Genomic DNA, 24,078 nt, shown 5'->3' with positions numbered 1-24,078 from the left:
CTGATCGGTCTATAATTTTTCAAGTCTTTGGCGTCCCCTTTCTTATGGATTAGGATAATGTTAGCGTTCCTCCAAGATTCCGGTACGCTCGAGGTTATGAGGCATTGCGTATACAGGGTGGCCAGTTTCTCTAGAACAATCTGACCACCATCCTTCAACAAATCTGCTGTTACCTGATTCTCCCCAGCTGCCTTCCCCCTTTGCATAGCTCCTAAGGCTTTCTTCACTTCTTCTGGCGTTACCTGCGGGATTTCGAATTCCTCTAGACTATTTTCTCTTCCACGATCGTCGTGGGTGCCACTGGTACTATATAAATCTCTGTAGAACTCCTCAGCCACTTGAACTATCTCATCCATATTAGTAACGATATTACCGGCTTTGTCTCTCAACGCACACATCTGATTCTTGCCTACTCCTAGTTTCTGCTTCAGTGTTTTTAGGCTTCCTCCGTTCGTGAGAGCCTGTTCAATTCTATCCATATCATAGTTCCTGATGTCCGCTGTCTTACGCTTGTTGATTAACTTGGAAAATTCTGCCAGTTCTATTCTAGCTGTAGGGTTAGAAGCTTTCATACATTGGCGTTTCTTGATCAGATCTTTTGTCTCCTGCGATAGCTTACTGGTTTCCTGTCTAACGGCGTTACCACCGACTTCTATTGCGCACTCCTTAATGATGCCCATGAGATTGTCGTTCATTGCTTCAACACTAAGGTCCGATTCCTGAGTTAAAGCCGAATACCTGTTCTGTAGCTTGAGGCGGAATTCCTCTAGTTTCCCTCTTACCGCTAACTCATTGATTGGCTTCTTGTGTAACAGTTTCTTCCGTTCCCTCCTCAAGTCTAGGCTAATTCGAGTTCTTACCATCCTATGGTCACTGCAGCGTACCTTGCCGAGCACGTCTACATCTTGTATGATGCCAGGGTTCGCGCAGAGTATGAAGTCGATTTCATTTCTAGTCTCACCATTCGGGCTCCTCCACGTCCACTTTCGACTAACCCGCTTGCGGAAAAAGGTATTCATTATCCGCATATTATCCTGTTCTGCAAACTCTACTAATAACTCTCTACTATTCCTAGAGCCTATGCCATATTCCCCTACTGACTTGTCTCCAGCCTGCTTCTTGCCTACCCCGGCATTGAAGTCGCCCATCAGTATAGTGTATTTTGTATTGATTTTACCCATCGCCAATTCCACGTCTTCATAAAAGCTTTCGACTTCCTGGTCATCATGACTGCATGTAGGGGCATAGACTTGTACCACCTTCAATTTGTACCTCTTATTAAGTTTCACAACAAGACCTGCCACCCTCTCGTTAATGCTATAGAATTCCTGTATGTTACCAGCTATTTCCTTATTAATCAGGAATCCGACTCCTAGTTCTCGTCTCTCAACTAAGCCCTGGTAGCACAGTACGTGCCCGCGTTTTAGCACTGTATATGCTTCTTTTGTCCTCCTACCCTCACTGAGCCCTATTATATCCCATTTACTACCCTCTAATTCCTCCAATAACACTGCTAGACTCGCCTCACTAGATAACGTTCTAACGTTAAACGTTGCCAGGTTCAGATTCCAATGGCGGCCTGTCCGGAGCCAGGTATTCTTAGCACCCTCTGCAGCGTCACAGATCTGACCGCCGCCGTGGTCAGTTGCTTCGCGGCTGCTGGGGACTGAGGGCCTGGGTTTGATTGTTGTATTCATATGGGAGGTTGTGGCCAAGTACTGCACCAGGGTGGCCAATTCTGCTCTGGTGAGAGAGTGCGTTACCGGTTCTGGTCGCCGGGATCAGGCCGCACTCCAGGCCCATTTGCTACCCTCTATTTCCTCCAATAACACTGCTAGACTCGCCTACTTAACATCAAATGAAACCAAGACGTACCGTATCTCTTCAATAATGTCGCCTGAATTGCGTACATGAGCACCGCTTTTTCCAACGAGCGGCGAAATTATCCGGTGTAAGAAACCGGAAAGCTTGTACAGAGGTGAGCTAGTGCAGTCGACAATGGGCCGCATAGGAACACCTTGCTTGTGCATCTTTGGTATGCTATAAAGAGTAGGAGCTGATTCATGGTGACAAATTGGTCGGAAATGTAGTGATTTGTGCTGGGAAAGCTTTTGAAAGTCTCTTTGCAGTTTTCCTGTGCAATCATGCGTCAGGCGTGTATAGGTTCCAGCACCTCTTTGATGTAGCCATCACCATCAAGCAAAGCAGTTGCGTTTCCTCTGTCAGCGGGAAGAATGACAATGTCTGGATTGCGTCGAAGCCGCTCGATAGCATCATGCTCCTCTAGCGACAGCGCGGAGTTTGCAGAAGGGTTTTGAAGACTAGAAAGCACATTAAGAACGCGCATGCGAGCTTCGTCACATCCAGTGACGTCGACTTGGCTTGCAGCTTTTTCAACAGCACAAATAGGTACTTCTTATCTCGTGTGGGTCCTGTGCTAAAGTTTAGACCAAGGCGGGAGATCGAGAGCTCCGCTTTGTCAGGCTTATATGAAGAGAGATTGTGTACGGCCTCTCTTCATGAACTTCGGGACGTACCGCTTCAGGATGTTCGCAGCCTTTCCAGCTTGGCATAGTGCATGACGTCGTTATTTCGTGTTCTGACGCTTGCTTGAGAGTTAGCGTGTAGCTGTATTGAAGCGAATTCGGCAGGGCACAGGAACTCTAGTCCGTGACGGGCATAGAAGGTATCGTTTTCGAGCATACGGATCTTAACCTTGCGCTCCGATATTCTTGCTTGTAGAAGTAGTCGTTGAGCCCTTGAAATCACGCCGTCCTTTCGTGTTTATTCAGCATGCATTTCTCCGGCTAGACGTGCTGACGTCAAACTTTCGATTTCAGTTGTTGGAGTTTACACGGAACATGACGGCAACAGCAGGAATGCACCTGAAGTGTTAATATAATTGGCTATCGCGATAGTACAGTGAGAGTATCAGAGTCCCGTGGCACATCGTTATCCGCAAAAGAACTAACAAAATTGAACTTTCACCATGCGACAGTTCGCTGCGCCGCAACATCTTTTTTCTTTGTGGGGTGGGGTAACCGAAGTGACAAAAAAAAAAACCGGAAAGGAAAGAGCGTTGGCCTAAATCTAATGCCTACTTTGGGCTCCTAATGCGGCAGGAATATCGAAGAAAGCGTGAGACGCTTGGTCCACAGAGAACCACATGCATACTGTTCGGTATCCTTCACCGGCGAGACAAGACTTTCCGGAGCGCTGTCAATAACATCAAAGGGATGACCTCAAGCAGAGGTGTTGCAGTCTATCGAGTCGCCACAGTGATGGCGCGAGCGACCATTGTTTCTTTTTCTCGTCTGCTAGCCAGGAAGCGTCCAAAGCTCTCGCAGGCCAAAATCCACTCGGCCTGAGAAAAACGAACACGTACCAAAGTGTGCGGAGTGGTGGTCGGGGCAACACGAGAAAAGCGCATGCGCTCTGGCTGGCTCTGGCAGCACGCGAATAGCGTGAACAAGAGAACTGAAGAGGCTGAATGTGTCGTCGCCAATAAAAGTCAAAGTAGAAAAAAATAATAATAACGTAGTTTTCTTTGCTGGATGATTTGGCGTAGGTGAAGAATAAGCTAATATTCTTTTCTGCGACATGACGGCGCAAATAAACCACCACAATGCTTCGTCTCATAGGACTTCGCTGCGCGCTTACTTGTATGATAGTGTGTTGATTTGGCTTCTCTCGTTGTATAATATGATGTACGACTTTAGAAATGTCAATGAACCTTTCTTATCGAATGTTTAAAAGAACATTAAACCTTCAAAGTTACGAAATGGAAAATCTAAAGCACGACTTTGGAAATGTCAGTGCACCTTTCGCATCAGAAGTTTATGAGAACTTTATGCCCATAAGGTTTCGAAAGTAAAATCTATGAGCTCCGTAGCTTCCGCGGCCTCCGCGAGATGCCACGACGAGTCCGCTCGCCATCAAAACGCCTTTGAAACTTTGTGCTCGGGTAGGACTCCTTGCTATATGTGACTGTACGTACGTGGCACTTGCCATGAAATTCAGCCCAAGTTCGCAATGTTCGTGTCGGAATGTCTTTTAGAGCATAAAAATGACATTCTAGCCGCTATGGATCATCAACTGCAGTTTCTAGACCTGAGGTTAAGCTTTGGTAAAAATCATGTTTGCTGGAAATATGATTCCAGGTCTGTTAAGCCCATTTTGGACTATACATCTGGTCATTCTGAGGTAGTGAAGCGGGCTATAGAGAAGGCTGTCCTACATGCTGCATTGAAGAAGTGGTGTTTTCATATGTCGAAGGCTGCCCTTTCTGTTGAGGCAAATCGTTTACTGGACGCTGGTTACGCTGAAGTGATTATTTCATCTGTGACTGAAAGTATGGTTCGTGGCATCAGGAATATAAATGACGAAGGTGGCAAAACTAAACTAGACGAAAAAACAAAAAACGCAATAGTACCATATATACGTTGGCGCATGGGCTTAAGAACGTTGGTCCAAGGTACAGTGTTGATGCCTGTTCTTATACGAAATCTAAGATAGGTCGCATATGCCCGTTGGTTGATAATATGCTGAAGAATAAGCAAGAGAAAGTCCACTGTCAATCATGTGAACAGGTACATCACTTGTGTTAAGGAGGTTGAATATGCCATTCTATTATCTTGTGGTAGATAGTACGTGGGGCAAACGAAGCGCTGTGTAAATGTTCGATTTAGGGAGCATGAACTATCTCTTCAGGGTGTTGCGCCGCTTCATCTGCCGGAGCAACGCAGTTCGTGCAGTTGTCGCCACTATTTAAAAAAATGAACTAATGTCATTTATAAACACGCGAGCCAATTGACAAGGGAAATCGCTGAGGCTTACATTATAAAGATTAATGACAAGGCATCTATAAGCGAACCATCTATCGGTCTTCATGACAAGGAACTGCGGTACCTATGTCCGTTTTGATTATGCGTCAATTGGTCATATTTACCTTGATGTATCTGTGTCTCGTGCATGTCATGGTTGTGAGCTGGCACCTCGATATACGATAGACATATCTTCCATATAATATCAGTTGAGAGTCAGCGCCGTGTCGTGGTTTACCTTCTTTTGTCCTTGTCTTGTGTTGCGCTGTAACGAACCTTACTATAAATCCCAACCAGTTGGCCCAACATGCCATCTTGATGCTGCCATGGGTTCGAGCGTGCCGTAGGCACCAAAAGTGGAAGTCCCGACGTTTACGTTAACGTGCAAAATGAAATTTAACGTACACGCCACGACTTTGGCGCATACGAGGCGCTAAAGCGTAAGCTAAACTCAGTTGTCCTCAGCGAGCCGCAGTGCGCTTAGCCAGTGGACTCGTGGTGGCAGCCCGAGGTGGCCGTGGTATCTACGCCATGTAGCCGACCGCAGCTTTGTGTCAGCTATCGGTCTATATCAGCCGTATAAGGAAATTACTAAATTGCGCATTCGATGACAAAGTAACGCGTCAAAAGCGGGCGTTTGAGAGAAAGGTGACCTCGCGATCTGCTGGCGAGCTCCACGCACCGCGTTCGACAGCGAATGTTCCCAGCAGCGCATGCTACCCGCAGACTATGTTATTTTACCAAGCCCGAGTGTTGGTTCTGAACCCCTTTAAAAATAAGAAATTGGTGTAGAGAACGTAGTCATTTAGAACCTTTAACAACCTTTTGTACAAATATATCACGTAAGTTTTGCAAGAAGATGAGTATGCCATGGTGGTCGTGGTGTGAAACTTTGTTCACTGCAAGATGTTGTGTTGTAGACATATTGTCATTAGGCTTGTATTTATCATTTTTTGCAGGGGTTTGTGGTGGCGCTGCTGTACTGCTTCTTGAACGGCGAGGTAAGTTCTCACTACTTGCGAGCAAGCTTTAACTCTGGGCCAACTCCGAAGCCGCCCATAGAAAGGCGTGTACAACGCACAAATGCCTTTATGAGACAAGTACTGGACCGATTTGAATGAAGTGTGTTGCGTTTTAAAGAAAGCGTTACATTTTAGTTACTGTATGAAGTAAAATTGATTTACCGCCTAGAATACCTTCGCCAAAGTTGCCAAAATTGGTGTGTTAAGAAAATGGAAGCCCGGTGTTTACAAATCCGCAACTCGGCACCAAAAATAGCTGTCGCAGCTTTATAAACTGCATCCATTAAAGCATTTAACGCCGGCAAATTTGATCTATAATTTTACAGCTTATCTTATTTTTTACAATGTTTATTAAGGTTTTGTAAATGTATGATTCACAGTTTAGTGGAACACTACAAATCGGAGCGTAATAGATCAATTTTATCCGATGATCGTAGTCGAGGGTCTGACGAAATCTAATCTGGTCGAGAATAATCATGGCGAAAATAGGAAACAGACGCCGACCAAGGTGATTTCCTTTACTTAAAGGACGTTCCGGCACCCACACGGGGGCCATGTCACAATGAAACAGGAAAGGAACGAGGTTATATGTGGTTGAGTGCATGACGTGTGGTGCCGGCGTAGATCGGATTAAGATTTCCGTCGTTACGATTCAAAGTGCGTGCCGTTGTGTGGATATGAAGCGACTGAAGATAAAACCATTGACTCTGATTCGTTTCACTTGTTAGGACTGGTGACCTGTGGTGTTAGCATCTTCCGCAAGGGCACTGGATGCGACGCGGTGCTTGTTTACTTCGTATCAATGCTCCTTGAGTCTTTTTTCAAGATTTCCGCTTTCACCGATATATCAAATTATGTAGTTTCACTGCGCGCACGGGATAGCACACACGACACCACGAAATTTATGCCGTGGTGAACGGTGCTTAACGTTCACGAGGGCATCGCTGACCTTAGGCGAGGGCATGTCGTCTACCTGCACACCATATGGACCCATGACACGCCTACAAAAGTCTGTATGATGACCTGAACGTCTACCTTCCTGAAGCCCTGGTATTGAAAGCGTATGGAAGCATTTAATTGTCAGTAGTCGAAATAAGGAAGAGACGTTTGGAGCGTTTGTGGGAAAAAAGCCGGAAAGAGGTTGATAGCACTGGATGCCTTACAGGCAACTACAAGCCTTAAGAAAGAAAGACACGATTAAGGAGCAGTGGGCACAGTAGTTTATTGATAAGCACGTACCTGATTAGCTCAAGCAGGCAGGGTGACCATTGTTACCACGTCGTTTCAAAGGAGATGGCAATAGATCATCATCATCGTAATCATCAATACGTGATAGGGAAGCCCGATAGCAATTTGTTGTTGGTCTTTTACTGTGTGCTCACAGTGAATTTAGCCCTAACTAAAGACTGGGCTTGCGTCACGGGCTTTGGAATTTGGTTGAGGTTTTAGTGTATTATGAAATTGCCATTCCGTCGAAACTGACGCGCAGACACTGGGCGAGACCTTGTTGAAACATCGATCTGTGGCCAAATGCGATAGAAACAACTGGTGTAACTATAAGAGATGGTCGACTGGGAGGCTGTAAAATGGCAATCTAGATGATCAGTAGGAAACGTGGGATTTGCCAGAAGTCAGAGTACCATGAAAATTTCACAGGTCAATGCGGAAAGGAATTCAACTCTGAGGCTTTAAGTACGAAAACCAAGATTTGATTATGAGGCACGCCATAGTGGGGGACTCCGGAATAATTTTGACCTCCATGTAGGGCATCTCTAACGTGCCCCTAATGCAAGGAAGATGTGCGTTCTCGCATTTCGCCCTCCATCGAAATAAATGCGGCCGCTGCGGTTTGGATTTTATCTTGCGACCGCGTACTTAACAGCGCAACACCATAGCTGCTAAATGGAGAAAGGAATAGGAAGAGTCATCTATCCCTAGGGAGGTGGGGGGAACATAAATGTGCAAGGCACATGTCTGCAGTGCACGCCTCATAATGACGTGTTTTGGAGTAGGCAATGCGTGTGCCAGTACATTAGTTCAATGCTAACTGCATTAATATCGAGAGTCATCCTGAGGTGGTTTCAGCTGGAACTTCTTAATTATGAACACATAACACTGCGCCAATATGGTTTGCCAATATATTGCCAAAATAAGCCAAGGCAGAACAATCTCAAATAGGGGTATAAATGAGAACGCGTAAAGAAAAAAAGAAATGCCAAGATATCAAGGAAACCGAAAAGAACTGATCACTGGAAAGCGAGTTCTTGTGAATAAATAGCTGGGCAAGCTGATCACATTGCATTCTTAAACACTGCGCAGAAAAAAAAGGCAATTGAACTGCATGAGTTTCATTTTTATCAAAAAAATTGTGCAGGAACCATCGACGATGATTATAAGTGGACAACCGAACTCTTCCAGAAAACCACTTCCTTTATTAAAGGCATTAGTTGCCTTGGTTGGGCTTTAACGTGCGGAAGTGCCGCCTCTTAGAAGCACGCACGTGATTATACTCTATGCTACTAAAGATTTTGCTTATTTTAACACCAACTTTTTCCTCGCCCACATTCTATCTTGCTTACCGCCTGATAAACTCAGCGTGCAGTTCTGAGCCAGGATCTTTCACTCTTTTCGCCATTAGGTGCAGACGGAGCTTCGCAAACTGATCGAGAGATGGCGCTGCGATCGCCAAGGACCCGGCCGAAGCGACAAGCAGCTCCAGCATCGCCACTCGCTCTTCACCCAGTCTGTCACGTTCCTCAGCAGAGGTCGGAGTTCCATCCAATCATTGCACTCCGGTGAGCCTATCGGGATGTGGCTGCATTTCGATTAGTCACTGACTCACTTGCCTCTCCCCAGAAGCGGGAGCTACGAACATAGAATGCATAAGGCTGAACGCTGGTACACCGAGATAGGGCACAGGAAGCCTGCTGGCCATCGTTTTCGCCCGCATATTTAGGCTTTAAGAGGTGACTTGGTCATCGCTGCCGTGTGCCGTGGTCAAGCTTCAGTTTCCGGAGTGCTTTCCTCTTCCTTTCTCGTTGTTCGTAGCATTCTCAATTTATATACTTTATTTTACCTTTTTACATTTTTTAGAGCATTGACTGCTGGACTACCTTGATGACGTGGCTCATGTTTCATCTATCAGCTTTTAGACAATACGGTAAAAGGTGAAGCGTCCTTGGTTCTGTACGGGCTCCCGGAGCAGTTTTACGCAAGCAGCAAACGCAAAAGGCCTATAGCCACAACGGAAGCATATTTGATGAATATAAATTGGCACTTGGGACAAACGAAGACGCATTCTCCAAAGAAAGGAGACGTTCACCGCTCAGACAAGTGTGTGCACTACGGAATGCGCACAGCCGGAGTGCGGCGTTGCGTCCGTTTGGATTCGTCAACTTTGCATTCGAACTATCAGCGGGGCACTTAATTGGATTTCACTAATTTCAAGGCGTTTTGGTGCATGCAAAGCGCACCCTCTATCCCGCTTTCCTCTTTCTGTTGCCCCTTTCTATTCCCCCAGTGCAGGGTAGCAAACCAGACGCTATTCTGGTTGACCTCCACGCCTTTCCTCTCTTTGCTATCTCTCTCTCTCTTGCATCCGAATGCTTCGAGCCCTCCGCTCAAGTACTGCGCATGCGCATCCACACCGTGACGTTACAGCGGCAGTGAAGCCCAACAGCGCGAACTGTCGCGCATAACTGCTGTTGTAATAGCACACTTCAATGTAACAGACAGTCGAAAAAAGGTTCAGTCTGCAGTAGTTCAGTGTATTTAAGCAGCTATTTTTCACCTCGACGCGCTCGTGGCCTGGCTGCGCATAAAAGCTAATATTTTACTGTGATCAAACTTGAATTTGTAGTTGGCCTCCGGTCACTTAGTTGATTCATGTGAATCAATCAATCAATCAATCAATCAATAAATAAATTTCATTTACCAGGAACAAAAGGAACTGGAGGGACACCTGGGCAAAAAGCTGTCGCAGCAGCTTAACGGAGGCCCAGGGTCCCTTACATGGCAGTAGCACTCACATGAAATATACACTGAAGCTTTTATACACATACATTGTACATCGCACGTATGCATAGAAATGACATTTTACACTTGAATGCAACATACTAAAGTGTCACTATAAAGGAAGAAAGTAGTCACGCAAACCATTTTATTTAGCATAGCTGTGTGCTTATATTTGTTTAGTACAGTCAGTATGCTGTTTGTTAAGGACTGTAGGCTGTAATTGTTTCAACACCATGGGACCTTCCACACCTCGAGGTTTCGTGTAGTATGTTTCGTGTGAGTGCAGAGTTCTAGCTGAGCAAGGGATGTAAAATAATTCTTGACATATTCGGATGAGAAGTAAATCGTTTCTAGTAATCTATGTTCCTATAATTTATCTACGTGGTTTAGTATGTATTTGAAAAAAATATTATCTGTTGGTAAAAGCCGATTAACGTTCTCTATATACCGAACGATTTCCTTTTGAAGTATTACCAGCTTTTGCAAGTTAAATTTAGATGTTGTAGCACAGACAGCGTAAGAGTAATTTATATACGATAAGAAGAGACCATAGTATATTTGAAGTTTTGCTCTCGTAGGTAGAAATCTGCGGCAACGTGCGATTGCACCGGTAACCGCAGGATGTTAGCCGCAGAGATGTTTGATATGGGCATCCCAACGTAAATTCGAAGGAAAATGTACTCCAAGAATTTAAAATTTTTCAACCAGTTCAATGCGTTGGCTGTGAAAATAAATAGCATGATTAATGTTAAGTGGTTTATTTTTGGGGGCGACATAAGCGATGTTGCTGTGCTTTCTTAGCGTATTATATTAAGCAAACTTAGGCTGCATCTCGCGCTCAAGATCCTTGCAGTCGCTGTCTCTCGGTAGTTCTCTCCTACCTCCTCGCACCTTGTACGAAGACAAACTAGGTGGAACCAATAAATGAAATGAGCGAACATTCAGAGTGCAGCTACGCGCGGCATAAATAAAAACATACTTTACTATCTTTTACGAGGCAAAGGCGTGTCCTCTGAATGACGCGCATTTACAGCTGGGCCTTTAGCGCTGTTTCTGACTGTTTCCTGACGACACATATAACTACACGAAAAATGTTCTTGCTTTCTATCTAGACGTGCAAAACACTTTGAGTATAAACATAATCAAAGAATATAAAAACTTATTTTACGGAAACGTTTTCAGCAATAGCGGTGGTGGTGGTGGTGGTGAAAACGTTTATTTCCTCTGAAAAGAGGGAGTTACATGGAGGGTGCTCTGGAGTCAGGCTTAGTGCCTTTCCCCTCACAAACACTAGGTGGAGTCCCTAGTACGGGACCCCAGTGGCTTCCGCTGCCGCCATAGCTCGTTCGACCATCGCCTTTTGGGCTTTCAGGTCGCAACAGGCGAGTAGGGTCGCCTCCCAGTCCTCCCGGGTGGGGTTTGGGTGTGGAGTAAAAGCAGGGTTGGAGGGGCACGCCCACACCATGTGGTAGAGGTCCGAGGACCTCTCCCCACAGTGCGGGCACTCCCCGGAGAAGGCAGGGTCAAAGTGCTTTAGCGAGGCCGGGCACATCATGGTGTTCGTGACAAGGCGGAGGAACAGCGGGAACTACCAGGCAGAAAACTGGAAGTGGGTTTCACTCCAAGCCACCTATGGCTTCCTCTGGAATTTGTACAGACATCTTAAAACTTTTTGTGCGCAAACAAACAGGGACGAATAATAGTATGTTTGCGCACAAAAAGTTTTAAGATGAATCTGTTCCAACTAGGCCGACTCGCAGGTATGTTACTACAGACAGTTCTCGTCATGCATGAATCCTAAGAGTACATTGCAGTTGCCACGTGTGTGACAGCACTGCAGCCTCCTCTCACCGCGCTTTAAGAGAAAAGCGAGTTTCATGCCAAACTTCCTCGTCCGGCGTCCCAGCTCTAAACCAACAAACAACGTTTTCAGCCTGTCATTCTGTATTGGCCGTACAGCTTTAGCCAGGCAGTTCCTTATCAATACCGGAACTCAGCCAGCAAAAAAATGGGTGTGTTGCCTGTAGGCGACACTCATCAATACAGGGTTAAAATTGGTTTGACTATTTTAGGAATCTATATCTAGTAAAGAAAGCCTTGGGACCTATGCAAAGGGGGAAGGCAGGTGGGGAGGATCAGGTAACAGCAGATTTGTTGAAGGGTGGTGGGCAGACTGTTCTAGAAAAACTGGCCATCCAAATTGTTCCTGCGGTATGTCGACGACTGTTTTTCTATTATCCGCCGCGAAGACGTCGTACCTTTTCTGCAGCACCTGAACTCTTTCCAAAGCACAATAGAATTCACCGTTGAAGAAGAAGTTAATGGTCGCTTGGCCTTCCTTGACGTGGAAGTCATGCGCACTGCATCCGGCCTTTCCACGAGTGTTTACCGAAAGCCTACACACACAGGGAAATATCTCCACTTTGATTCGGCCCATCCCATTGGACAAAAACGATCTGTTGCCTCCACATTGTTCACCCGTGCATTCCGATTATGCTCGACTACTGACGCACGCAGAGCTGAGCTGAAGAGAGTGACGCAGGATTTGGTCAGCAATGGCTACCCTGGCCAGATTATAAAGACTGAAGAAAAACGTGCAGCTGAACCCCCTGTAAGGCCGATGAGAACAAGAAAACGGGCGTCTCTCCCCTATGCACGAGGCGTAAGCGAGTCATTATCAAGAATTTTCAAAGATTATGATGTACAAATCTGCCACGTCCCTGCAAGCAAGCTAAAACAACAACTCGTCCGAGTGAAAGACCGCCTCGAAAAAGAAAAATTCCCCGGCGTCATCTACAAAATCCCTTGCCAGGACTGCCATGCGTGCTACGTAGGCGAGACGGGGAACTTTAAAAGAAGGCTACAGCAGCATCGCAATGATGTAGCCAAAGGACACACGGTCTCCAGCGCCCTGGCAGAGCACCATGAAAAGACTGGACACAGTATTAACTGGAATTCGGCTTCTATCATCGAAAGAGAGAAAAAATTATCATCCCGATTGCTCCTTGAATCATTCTGCATACAATCTACTACTAACACGATAAACCGGACACGGGGACCCCTCCCTGAGTTGTACGCAAGCGCATTACGTCTTCCGACGCATATTTAATAAAGACCACCATGCATTCGCTCATTGTGAACAAGGCACCCGTATTGGGCGCCGAAACGTCAATCCGTGTTTTGTAAATTTTTTCAGTTGGCGAGTGTACGTTTATTCAGCCAACTGGCCATCCTGTATACGCTATGCCTCATGACTTCGAGCGTACCTGAATCTTAGAAGAACGCTAACATAATCCTAATCCATGAAAAATGGGACGCCAAATACTTGAAAAATTATAGACCGATCAGCTTACTGTCCGTTGCCTACAAAGTATTTACGAAGGTAATCGCAAATAGAATCAGGAACACGTTAGACTTCTGTCAACGAAAAGGACTAGGCAGGATTCTGTAAAGGCTACTCAACAATAGACCATATTCACACTATCAATCAGGTGATAGAGAAATGTGCGGAATATAACCAACCCTTATATATAGATTTCATTGATTACGAGAAAGCGTTTTATTCAGTCGAAACCTCAGCAGTCATGGAGGCATTACAGAATCAGGGTGTAGATGAGCCGAATGTAAAAATACTGAAAGATATCTACAGCGGCTCCACACTATCCGTAGTCCTCCATAAAGAAAGCAACCAAATCCCAATAAAGAAAGGCGTCAGGCACGAAGATACGATCTCCCCAATGCTATTCACAGCGTGTTTACAGGAGGTATTCAAAGACCTGGATTCGGAAGAATTGGGGATAAGAGTTAATGGAGAATACCTTAGTAACTTGCAATTCACTGATGATATTTCCTTGCTTAGTAACTCAGGGGAGCAATTACACTGCATGCTCAATGACCTAGGGAGGAAAAGCAGAAGGGTGGGTCTAAAAATTAATCTGCAGAAAACTAAAATAATATTTAACAGTCTCGGAAGAGAACAGCAGTTTACGATAGGTAGCGAGGCACTGGAAGTAGTGAGGGAATACATCTACTTAGGACAGATAGTGACCGCGGATCCGGATCATGCCACTGAATTAATCAGAAGAATAAGAATGGGCTGGGGTGCGTTTGGCAGGCAATCTCAGATCATGAACAGCAGGTTGCCATTATCCCTCAAAAGAAAAGTGTATACCAGCTGTGTCTTACCAGTACTCACGTAGGGGGCAGAATGCTGGAGGATTACGAAAAGGGTTCTACTTAAATTGAGGATGACACAACGAGCTATGGAAAGAAGAATGATGGGTGTAACGTTCAGGGATAAGAAAAGAGCAGATTCGGGGACGGAATAAACGCGAGGTAATGACATCTTAGTTAAAATAAAGAAAAAGAAATGGTCATGGGCAGGACATGAAATGAGGAGGGAAGATAACCGACGGTCATTAAGGGTTACGGACTGGATTCCAAGGGAAGGGAAGCATAGCAGGGGGCGGCAGAAAGTTAGGTGGGTGGATGAGATTAAGAAGTTTTCAAGGACAACATGGCCACAATTAGTACATGACCGGGGTAGTTTGACAAGTATGGGAGAGGCCTTTGCCCTGCAGTGGGTGTATCCAGGCTGTTGATGAGGATGTTGATATCTCCATCGGGAAAATAGAAAGCCCATTGTATAAATCATGACCGATAGGGCATTTAGAGAGGACTAATTGGGTGTCAGTTTAAAAAGATAGGGGGACACATAAGCTGCGCCTTTAAGGGCATTACGCGATAGCATAAGTGTTCCCTTCAGCGGTTTTTACTGACACACAGTGAATGTTGTTCCTTCCCATTCATTTGCTTATAAGGAATGCATGAGTGAACGAGTGCCGGGAACGCATCCCTATGGCGTCAGCCAAAGTTAAGGCGTCTACTAAGGCGTCCGCGATTCGCGTGGCCAATGTCGTAGTAGACGCTGCGGTTGTCTCCACTATGTACGGAATGACTTAATTACGTGACTGTGACGTGGGTTTCTCGACCCACCGTGGATGCCACTGTCTTTTCCGCTGAGTGGGAGCCTTAATGCTATCGCGTTAATAAATCATATGCCGTATTTCGTAACGGTACCATTTCATTTCTTTCTACATTTATGATTGGTTTGGAAGTGGTAGAGAGAACACTGAGATGCCATTGTCGCTGCGATCAGCGAATGGGCTTGGCTAATGATAAGAAATGAGGAATGAAAATTGAAATGGAATATTACAAAATTCGATAATATTATTTTGGGAATGTTTTCTCCGACCCGCTTCATGGCCGTTCTCGCATGACACCAATATGTGTTGTAATTGTGGGGCTCTTATGGGGCTCATTCCCCTGCGGAGCACCTGACTGAGCCGGCGGTCAGACCTGTAACGCAGCAGAGGGTGCTAAGAATCTCTGAGTCTGGACAGGCCGTCAATGGAATCTGACCCTGTCAACCTTTAACAGCCGGACAATGTCAAGTGAGGCTAACTTAGCAGGACTCATTGAGGAACTATCAGACATTGTTTGGGATATCATAGGCCTTAGTGAGATTAGAAGAGCCGGTGAGACTTATACATTGGTGAGTAACGGTCATGTCCTCTGCCGTAGAGATCTCCCAGATAATAAGCAATACGGGGTAGGAATCCTAATCCAAAAGGACATAGCGGGCAGCATTGATGTATTCTACAGCATTAATCAGACGTTAGCAGTAGTCGTAATCAAACTTAATAAAATGTATTGATTAAAGGTAGTACAAGCCTACGCTCCAACATATAGTCACGATGATGGTGAAGAAGATCAGTTTTATGAAGATCTTGAATTTGCGATGAGAAACGTGTAAACTCAGTATACTGTACTAATGCGCGATTTCAATGAAAAGTGGGCAAAAAGCAGGCTGGGGAACAAGAAATTGGAAACTACGGCGTCCATTCTAGGAACCCTACAGGAGAGATGATGGTAGAGTTCGCAGAAAGGAATAAACTTCGAATAATGACCACCTTTTTTTACGAATCGTAGCAACAGAAAGTGGACCTGGAAGAACCCTAATGGTGAAACAAGAAATGAAATTGATTTCATATTTTCTGCCTACCCCAGCATAGTGCAGGGTGGAGAAAAGATACGTAGGGTAAAGTTCAGTGATCATAGGTTAGTGAGAGCTAGGATTCACCTCAATTTCAAGAGAGAAAGAGCAAAATTGGTCAAGAAGAAACAGGTCAACCTAGAGGCAGTAAGTGTGAAAGCAGACAGGTTCAGGGTGGTACTTGCAAACAAATATGCACCCTTGGAACAGGGAGATGATGATGACATAGAGGTAATGAATGAAACCGTAACTAGGCTGACTTCAGAGGCAGCAATTAAAGTCGTAGGCAATGCACCAAGGCAACCTACAGGCAAATTCCCCCAAGTAACAAAGGACCTAATAAAGAAATGACAAAGAATGAAAGTGTCCAACTCAAGAGCTTAGATAGAATTCGTGGAACTCCAAATCTGATCAACAAGACAAAAATACGTGATATTCGGAGCTATAACGTGAGAAAGACTTAAGAAACCGTAAAAAATGGATGCAGTCTCAAATTCCTCAAATCAGTGAGAAGAAAACTTGGCATAGGACAAACCAAGATGTATGCACTGAAAGATGAGCAGGGTAATACCATCAACAATGTCGATGGTATAGTAAAAGCAGCGGAAGAATTATATGCTGACCTGTACAGTACCCAGAGGAGTCACAATACCTACATTAGAAACAGTAATGAACAGGATACAGAAACTCTTCCTATAACTAGCGATAAGGTCAAACTAGCCTTGCAGGACACGAAACGAGGAAGAATGGCAGGACAAGATGGACTAACTGTTGAGTTAATCAAACATGGAGGAGACATAATGCTAGGAAAACTGGCGGCTCTTTATGCGAAGTGTCTATCGACTGCAAAGGTCCCAGAAAACTGGAAGTATGCAAGCATTATACTAATCCATGAAAACGGACACGTTGAAGAATTGAAAAATCAGGCATGTTAGCTTACTTCCAGTATTATATAAATATTCACAAAAATAATATACAATAGAATATGGGCAACGCTGGACTTTAGTCAACTAAAGTAACAGGCTGGCTTCAGGAAGGGATACTCTACAATGGACCACATCGATGTCATTATTCGGGTAATTGATAAATCCGCAGAGTACAATAATCCTCTCTATATGGCTTTCATAGATTACGAAAAGGCATTTGATTCAGTAGAGATACCAGCAGTCATAGAGGCATTACGTAATCAAAGATTACAGACCGATTAGGTAAAGACCTAGGAAACTGTCTACAGAGATCTCACAGCTACCTTAATTCTACACAAAAAAATAGGAAGATAACTATAAAGAAAGGGGTCGGACAGCGAGGCACAATCTCTACAATGCTAATCACTGCTTGTTTGAAAGAAGTCTTCAAGCTATTAAACTGGGAAGGCTTAGGAGTGAGGATCGACAGCGAATATCTCAGCAACCTTCGGTTTGCCGATGACATTGTTCTATTCAGTAAGACTGCAGACGAGTTACAACAAATAATTGTATTTACCATATATTTACACGAGAGACAACGATGTATAAACAAGATGGCTGTCGAGAGCGATTCCCACTTCTACACGTCAAATCATCTTCTGACTGGTGCCACCCTTGGTTGCGCCATAGCATAACCCCCACCTGTAAAGGCGCCATCTCGACGCTCACTATAAGGGACGTGAACTAGCGGCAAAGTAAGGCTTCAGCCGAGGCACATGCACAATGTCTGTTGGACATACCAGTCCAGTGGAGCGATTTCGTAGTTCACATTGCCAAGCTAACGCAGTATTGTGTAGTGCCCTGTGTAGCGTGGCCGCAGCTTTTCCGACAATCCGATGCTGCAACATGGCCTCCATAGGAGGACAACGGAGTTATTAGAAACTCAAGGTCCCGATGTCGACCGTTGTTCTGCGCTGCCTGAGACTCAGTGAGCCGGCAGCCGGCAATCTGGCGTACCATGTTAGACCGGGGGAACACGCGCATATTCAGTGGTAGTGCTCGTCGAGGAAGAAAGCAGCATGTGAATAGACAAAGAAGGATGGCTGCCGAACAGAATGTAAAAGGGTGAGAAACAGCGGTCTCGTGACGGGACGAATTATTGGAAAAGGTCACGAAGGGTAACGTGCTGTTCCAATCGCTGTAGTCGTTGGAAACGTACATAGACAGCATTTATGTCAACGTGCGATCGAGCCGTTGCGTCAGTCCGTTTGTCTTCGAGTGGTTGGCGGTGGAAAGCTTGTGCTTGGCAAAACAGGAGGGAAGTAGGTCTTAGTAGGAAGTAGGAAGTAGTAAGCAACATGTCAGCCATCACATTCACAGTGCGTGGGCTTTTATCGGTGAGAGAAAATAATACGTTTTCTTCATCATCTGGCATCGATGACATTAACTCTAAACTACTAAAAAACACAAAATACATTCCTGCAGTGTTTCTATATTAATTATTTTCACAGTCGCGTTCCACAGGCACCATGCCAGACGAGTGGAAGATGGGGAAGGTTACTCCAGTTTACAAATCTGGCAACAAAAACTCTCCCCTAAATTTTCGCCCCATCCCATTGGCAAGTGTTCACTGCAATATCATGGAGCATGTAATCTACTCTCATATTATGAACTTTCTAGACGCTAACAACTTCTTTCATCCTTCACAGCACGGGTTATGCAGAGGCCGTTCTTGCGAGGCCCAGCTTACACTATTTCTTCATGATGTTCATGCTAATCTTGACCGTAAAATACAAAAAGACGCCATGTTTTTGGATTCCGCGAAAGCATTTGACAAAGTTCAGGACAGCATTCATTTGGGCTAGATGGTGCATACTTGAATTAGGAAGGAACAGCGCCAACTAAGACGATCACGAGAGTCCTGTGTCACCTCCCTTTCGTGATCGTCTTAGTTGGCGCGGTTCCTTCCTAATTCATTTGACAAAATCTCTCATCGACGGCTATTATTAAAAGTTTCTCGTTTGCATTTGCATCCTGATATCCTAAAATGGCTTGAGCAATTTTTAACTAACAGCTCACAGTATGTCTCATTTAATAACCACGCTTCAAAAATTACACTCGTCACATCAGGCGTACCACATGGGTCTGTCCTTGGCCCCCTTCTTTTCTTAATTTACATTAACAACTTACCCTTGCATGTGCGCTGCCATATTCGTATGCTTGCCGATGACTGCGATGACGCAGTCAATACCATCACTGACCAAATAACTCTTCAATCTGGCCTTAACCGGGTACAATAATGGTGTGATGTTTGGCTGATGACACTCAACTCTAATAAATGCAAATTTGTCTCGTTTACCCATCGTCATCACCCTCTTCGCTTTTCTTATCGGATTGGTGACGTCGCCATGGAATCAGCGGAATCCTACAAATACCTAGGTATAACCTTGACTAATAATCTAACCTGCTATGCGGATATTATTAATGTTATTTCATCGGCTAACAAGACATTGGGATTTCTAAGACGTCACCTCCGCCTCGCTCCATTGTATGTAAACTGTTAGCCTATAGATCATTGGTAAGAACGAAACTCGACTACGCATCTTCCATCTGGGATCTGCATCAAGCATATCTCGCCAATGCCCTCGAAGCAGTTGAAACTCGCGCCACCAGGCATATTCATTCCACATACTCTTACAACGTCAGCGTATCATCGTTAAAAAAAAGAGTCTTCCTTATTGCTTCTATCCCTTCGTCGCCGCAATGCGACCCTTTTCCTCGTCCACAGGTTCTATTATTCAACGCTCAATCGACCACCATACATTGTTCCCCCAACGCGCCGGTCACGACGCATTGGCCATCCCCAGGAGTTAGCACAACCACATTCACGCACAAATGCATTTTCAGCCTCGTTTTTCTACCGAGCATACAAAGACTGGAATGACCTTCTTCATAAAATCGCTGCCATCACCTGTTCTTCAGAATTTGTTCAAGATGTAACAACTTTTTATTTACATAATTTAATGCATTATAACATTTGCTTGCATATGTTTTATTCCCACCCCGTATGTAATACCCCTACTACGGTACTACGGGGTCTTTAAGGAAATAAAATGAAATGAAAAAAAAGGACTTTGGTTTGAGCAAGGCAGCATGTGAAAGGAATGCCCTTCTTAAGTAAATCGATGAGTGGCCGTGCAGTTTCGCCGCAATTCTTGATAAAACGACGGAAATACGAGCATAGCCCAACGAATCTTCTTACGTCTGCGGCGAAAGACGGAACAGGAAAGTTATCGACAGCGAGTACCTTATCAGGGTCGGGTTGAACGCCAGCGGACCTCACAAGATGGGCCAGAGCGTTAATTTCACGACTTCCAAAATGACACTTCGATGAGCTGAATTGCATGCCGGCGCGTCGGAAAACAGTAAGAACAGCCGGTAGACGCTTGAGATGACTCGTGAAAGCTGGTGAAAAGACTATGACACCCTCTAGATAACACAGACATGTGTACCATTTATAGCCACGAAGTATGGAGTCCATCATTCTTTCGAAGATTCTCGGGGCAATGCACAGGCCGAACGGCATAACCTCGAATTGGTAGAGTCCGTCAGGTGTCACAAAAGGTAGTTTTCTCGTAGCCCATGTCATCTACCGAGATTTGCCAATAGCTTGATCGGAGAACTATCCATGAAAACTACTTAGCTATGTGCAAGCAGTCCAAGGCGTCATCAATATGCGGTAAGGGGGTAGACATTCTTGCGTGTGATTTTGTTGATGTGTCTGTAAACCACACAAAAGCGCCAACTGCCGTCCTTCTTGAGAAGGGCAACAGTGGACGCTCACGGACTGCAAGATGGCTCGATCACGCCTTTAGTCAAGATCTTATCGACTTCTCGTTGTATCACTTGTCGTTCAGCATGTACACAGTACGGCCGGCGGCGTATCGGATTGGCTTCTCCGGTGTAAATACGATAGGTGACCACCCATGTCTCAGTAAAAGGCCAGCTGTCAAGGTCAAAAGTGTCGCGGTAAGTTTTCAAGAGACGGCGGAGTTCAGTAGCTTGTGCTGGAAGAAGATCAGGTGCAATAATATTGTTAAGTTCGTCTGTGAGAGTCGGCGAATCGGTGGGTTCTGTAGAGGGCGAAGGAACTTCGGCGTCAAGAGGGTATATCTCGCAATCGTTCACAGGCGAGGTGTGGCCCAAAGACAGGCCTCTGGGAAGAATTTGAGTCCAGCAGTTAAAATTAAGGAGAGAGAGCTAAATCTAATTTACTATTACAGTGAGCACGGTATGGGGAATGGCCAAATTTCTTTCAAGTACGTAGTGGCTTGAGGCGACAGGCGGATGTCTTCGGGAGAGCATAATCGTGATTGTGTGACTGGTGCACTGTAGGAGCCGTGGGGCAGCTCAATCTGAAGGATACTAGACGCGCACTCAAACAGCGCTGAATCGGACGATAAGAAGTCTCAGCCGAGTATAACGTCGTAAAGGCATTGTTCCAAAACAGCAAACAAAACAGTCGTTAGACGCCCCGCTATGCCAATGCGAGCGATGCACATACCCAGCCCGGTAGGCGTTCCTCCGTTGGCGATATGGAGTGTGTGTGATGCGGCGGGTGTGAGAACTTTGTTCAGGCGTCGGTGCAATTGGGCACTCATCACGAATGCGTGCGCACCAGTGTCAATGAGTGTTGGGACCCTGACGCTATCGACTAAAACGTCCATCAAGTTCTGTTTGGTCGGCAAAGTGATCAGAGGGCTTCATGTTCGAGTCCTCAATGCAGCGCCACGTCGCTTAGTTTTCCGGGGGCTGGAGTCGGGGCTGCATCGGGGATGGTGGGCGACGAGCCTACGGCGATAGAGCCGATGGTCGACGAGCTGGTGGCGAACGGCACTCGTGGCATCAGAATGACGACGAGGGACTGTTCCAAGGAGCATGAGCGTCATTCTTTGGCTGTTGCGGTGTCAATGGAGGCAGGTAACGACGCCCGCTCGGTTCGGGGCGATAATCACTGGTCAATGGCGGTCGCAGAGGGGAGGAGACAGTACGATTTTTGCAATGGCGAGCAATGACGGTTCGCCACTCCGCTAGACTTCGGTGGCCTGCAGGATACCCCGCACCAGTCGATGGACCTAGAGCGTCAGACAGCTGTGAAGCGCCAACGGCACATACAGAATGAACTCCAAGATTAGCGACTTCATCGCGGACTATTGGCTGCACAAATAGCGTTGTATGCGGGTTGTTCGCCTCACTGGGGCAGGAAAAAGGGCTGCAGGTGCCATGGCTTCAAGTTCTCGTTTCACTATCCACGTCAGGTCTTCTGACGATGATGTTAGCTGCTTTCCTACGCTGTCATAGCAAGATGATGTCGCACATATGTTCGGCAGACATGCGAACGGCATTGCAATGCGGTGGCTCTTGTGCTGCTCAAAGCGCTGACACTCTTTTATGATGTCCTGTACCTTTTCACAGTTTTCGCACATGACCAAGTTGAAAGCATCGTCAGCGATCCCCTTGAGCGCGTGTCCAACCTAGTCTGGCTCAGCCATATCGCTGTCGGCCTTACGGCACAGAGCCAGCATGTCCTGGATGTAAGAGACCTACGATTATGTTGACATCTGGGCCCGGGTCACTAGTTCTTCCTTAGCGGTGCGCTTCCTCCCGGCGGGACGGCCGAACAGGTACCTTAGCTTTTTGTTTGCACGCGTCCCAGACGTTAAGCTCTTCCTCGTGGTTCATACCGCACCTCCGCCGTGCTTTGTACGTCGAAGACAAAGACATTATTTATTTATTTATTTATTTATTTATTTATTTATTTATTTATTTATTTATTTATTTATTTATTTATTTATTTATTTATTTATTTATTTATTTATTTATTTATTTATTACAGTTCCCACAGCGCCAATTCGGCATTACATTGGGAGGGGGGGAGAAGCATATATATAATTGACAAGTAAAAGCAGTTAATATAGAATACATCAAGAGAAGAACTTACAATTCAGAGGAAATAGCCGACGCAACAAAAAAGATAAGCAGAGGATAACTGTAAATGCGCGAAGCGAAACAAAGCGGTCCTGTTGACGCAAGCACAAAGTACAGATAAAAATTGCAAGTCACACGGCTGAAGCAGAGGCATCACTTAAAGATAGCGATAGAACATCACTAGGCAGCCTCTTCCACTCACTGACCGTCTTAGGAAAAAAAGACATCTTAAAAAACTCCGTTCTACATCTATACTCTTTAATCTTAAGTGGGTGATCGCGCCTGGGAGAAGCGTACTCCCGTGGCTTTACGTAGCTATCACGATTGAGGCCGGTTTTAGAATTATATATATTGTGCAAAAATTTAGTCTGAATGTTTTTCTACCATATTAATGTCTATTCCAGCCTAATGTTTCCTTTGTTTGAGATGCGCTAAAATACCTAGTATAATTTTGAACCACGAAACAGGCTGCTAACCTTTGTACTCTTTGTTATTTCTTATGTCTGTCACAGTCCACGGGTCCGAGATTGTACAAGCATATTCCAGTATTGGTCCTATGTTAATCTTGTAAATCAAGGTCCTTGTTTCAAAAGGAAAGCATTTCGCATTTCTGCGTAGCATAGCGAGAAATCTACACGCTTTATAATCGTATCGTTAACATGACGGTGCCAGCATAGTGGAGGGGTCAAGTACACCCCAATATATTTATATTCGCACATGGATGCAAGATTTGTCCCGTTAATGCTATTCGTATATGCATGTGGTGACCTTTGTCTCGTAAAGCACATCTGCACAGTTTTGTCAAGATTTATACTCATGCCCTATTTATCACACCACTCTGCAACTTTGTCTAAATCCTTCTGTAGTTCATTATATTCATCAGGGCCTTTCATAAGTTTTCAGTTCTGTTTCGTCCGTCATGTTGTACAGTGCGAGATGACCACCACTTCGGAGCTCCGTTGTTGTTTCTCATGAGTACCCCGCACTTTTCACCAATTTGTTACGTTTTAGAAATCACATATAAAGATGAATTTACAATATTTACACGAAAGACAACGATGGATAAACAAGGTTGTTGTCGAGACGATTCCACCTCTACACGTCAAATTGTCTTCTTTTCACTGGTGCCACTCTTGGTTTCGCCGTAACGATATTATTAATTTCATTTAGATCAATATACAGATCGCCCCATGGTGCACTATGGGTGATTTTCGACTATATTAGCGGTAATTATGTCCGTACCACTGACTTTATCTACTGCACTGCTAATT

The 24,078-nt window shown here is 45.2% G+C and overlaps 1 protein-coding gene across 5 annotated transcripts in view; it reads left to right on the top strand.

Annotated features, from left to right (window-relative positions):
• The window catches only part of LOC135916807 (parathyroid hormone/parathyroid hormone-related peptide receptor-like), a 972,783-nt gene that overhangs the window by 899,101 nt on the left and 49,604 nt on the right, over positions 1-24,078 (top strand). For 4 of the 5 annotated variants that reach the window (XM_065450244.2, XM_065450242.2, XM_065450245.2 and 1 more), the window contains exons 12-13: positions 5,783-5,824; positions 8,484-8,640. In XM_065450244.2, coding sequence (XP_065306316.1) covers positions 5,783-5,824; positions 8,484-8,640 — 199 coding nt within the window. The remainder of the gene's footprint in view (positions 1-5,782; positions 5,825-8,483; positions 8,641-24,078) is intronic. The other variant, XM_065450243.2, reaches the window with a different exon arrangement.

Source organism: Dermacentor albipictus, chromosome 1, assembly GCF_038994185.2.
Source record: "Dermacentor albipictus isolate Rhodes 1998 colony chromosome 1, USDA_Dalb.pri_finalv2, whole genome shotgun sequence".
Classification (NCBI taxonomy): Eukaryota; Metazoa; Arthropoda; class Arachnida; order Ixodida; family Ixodidae; genus Dermacentor; species Dermacentor albipictus.
Note: the sequence above shows the minus strand (reverse complement) of the source record. Positions and strands in the feature narration are given on the sequence as shown.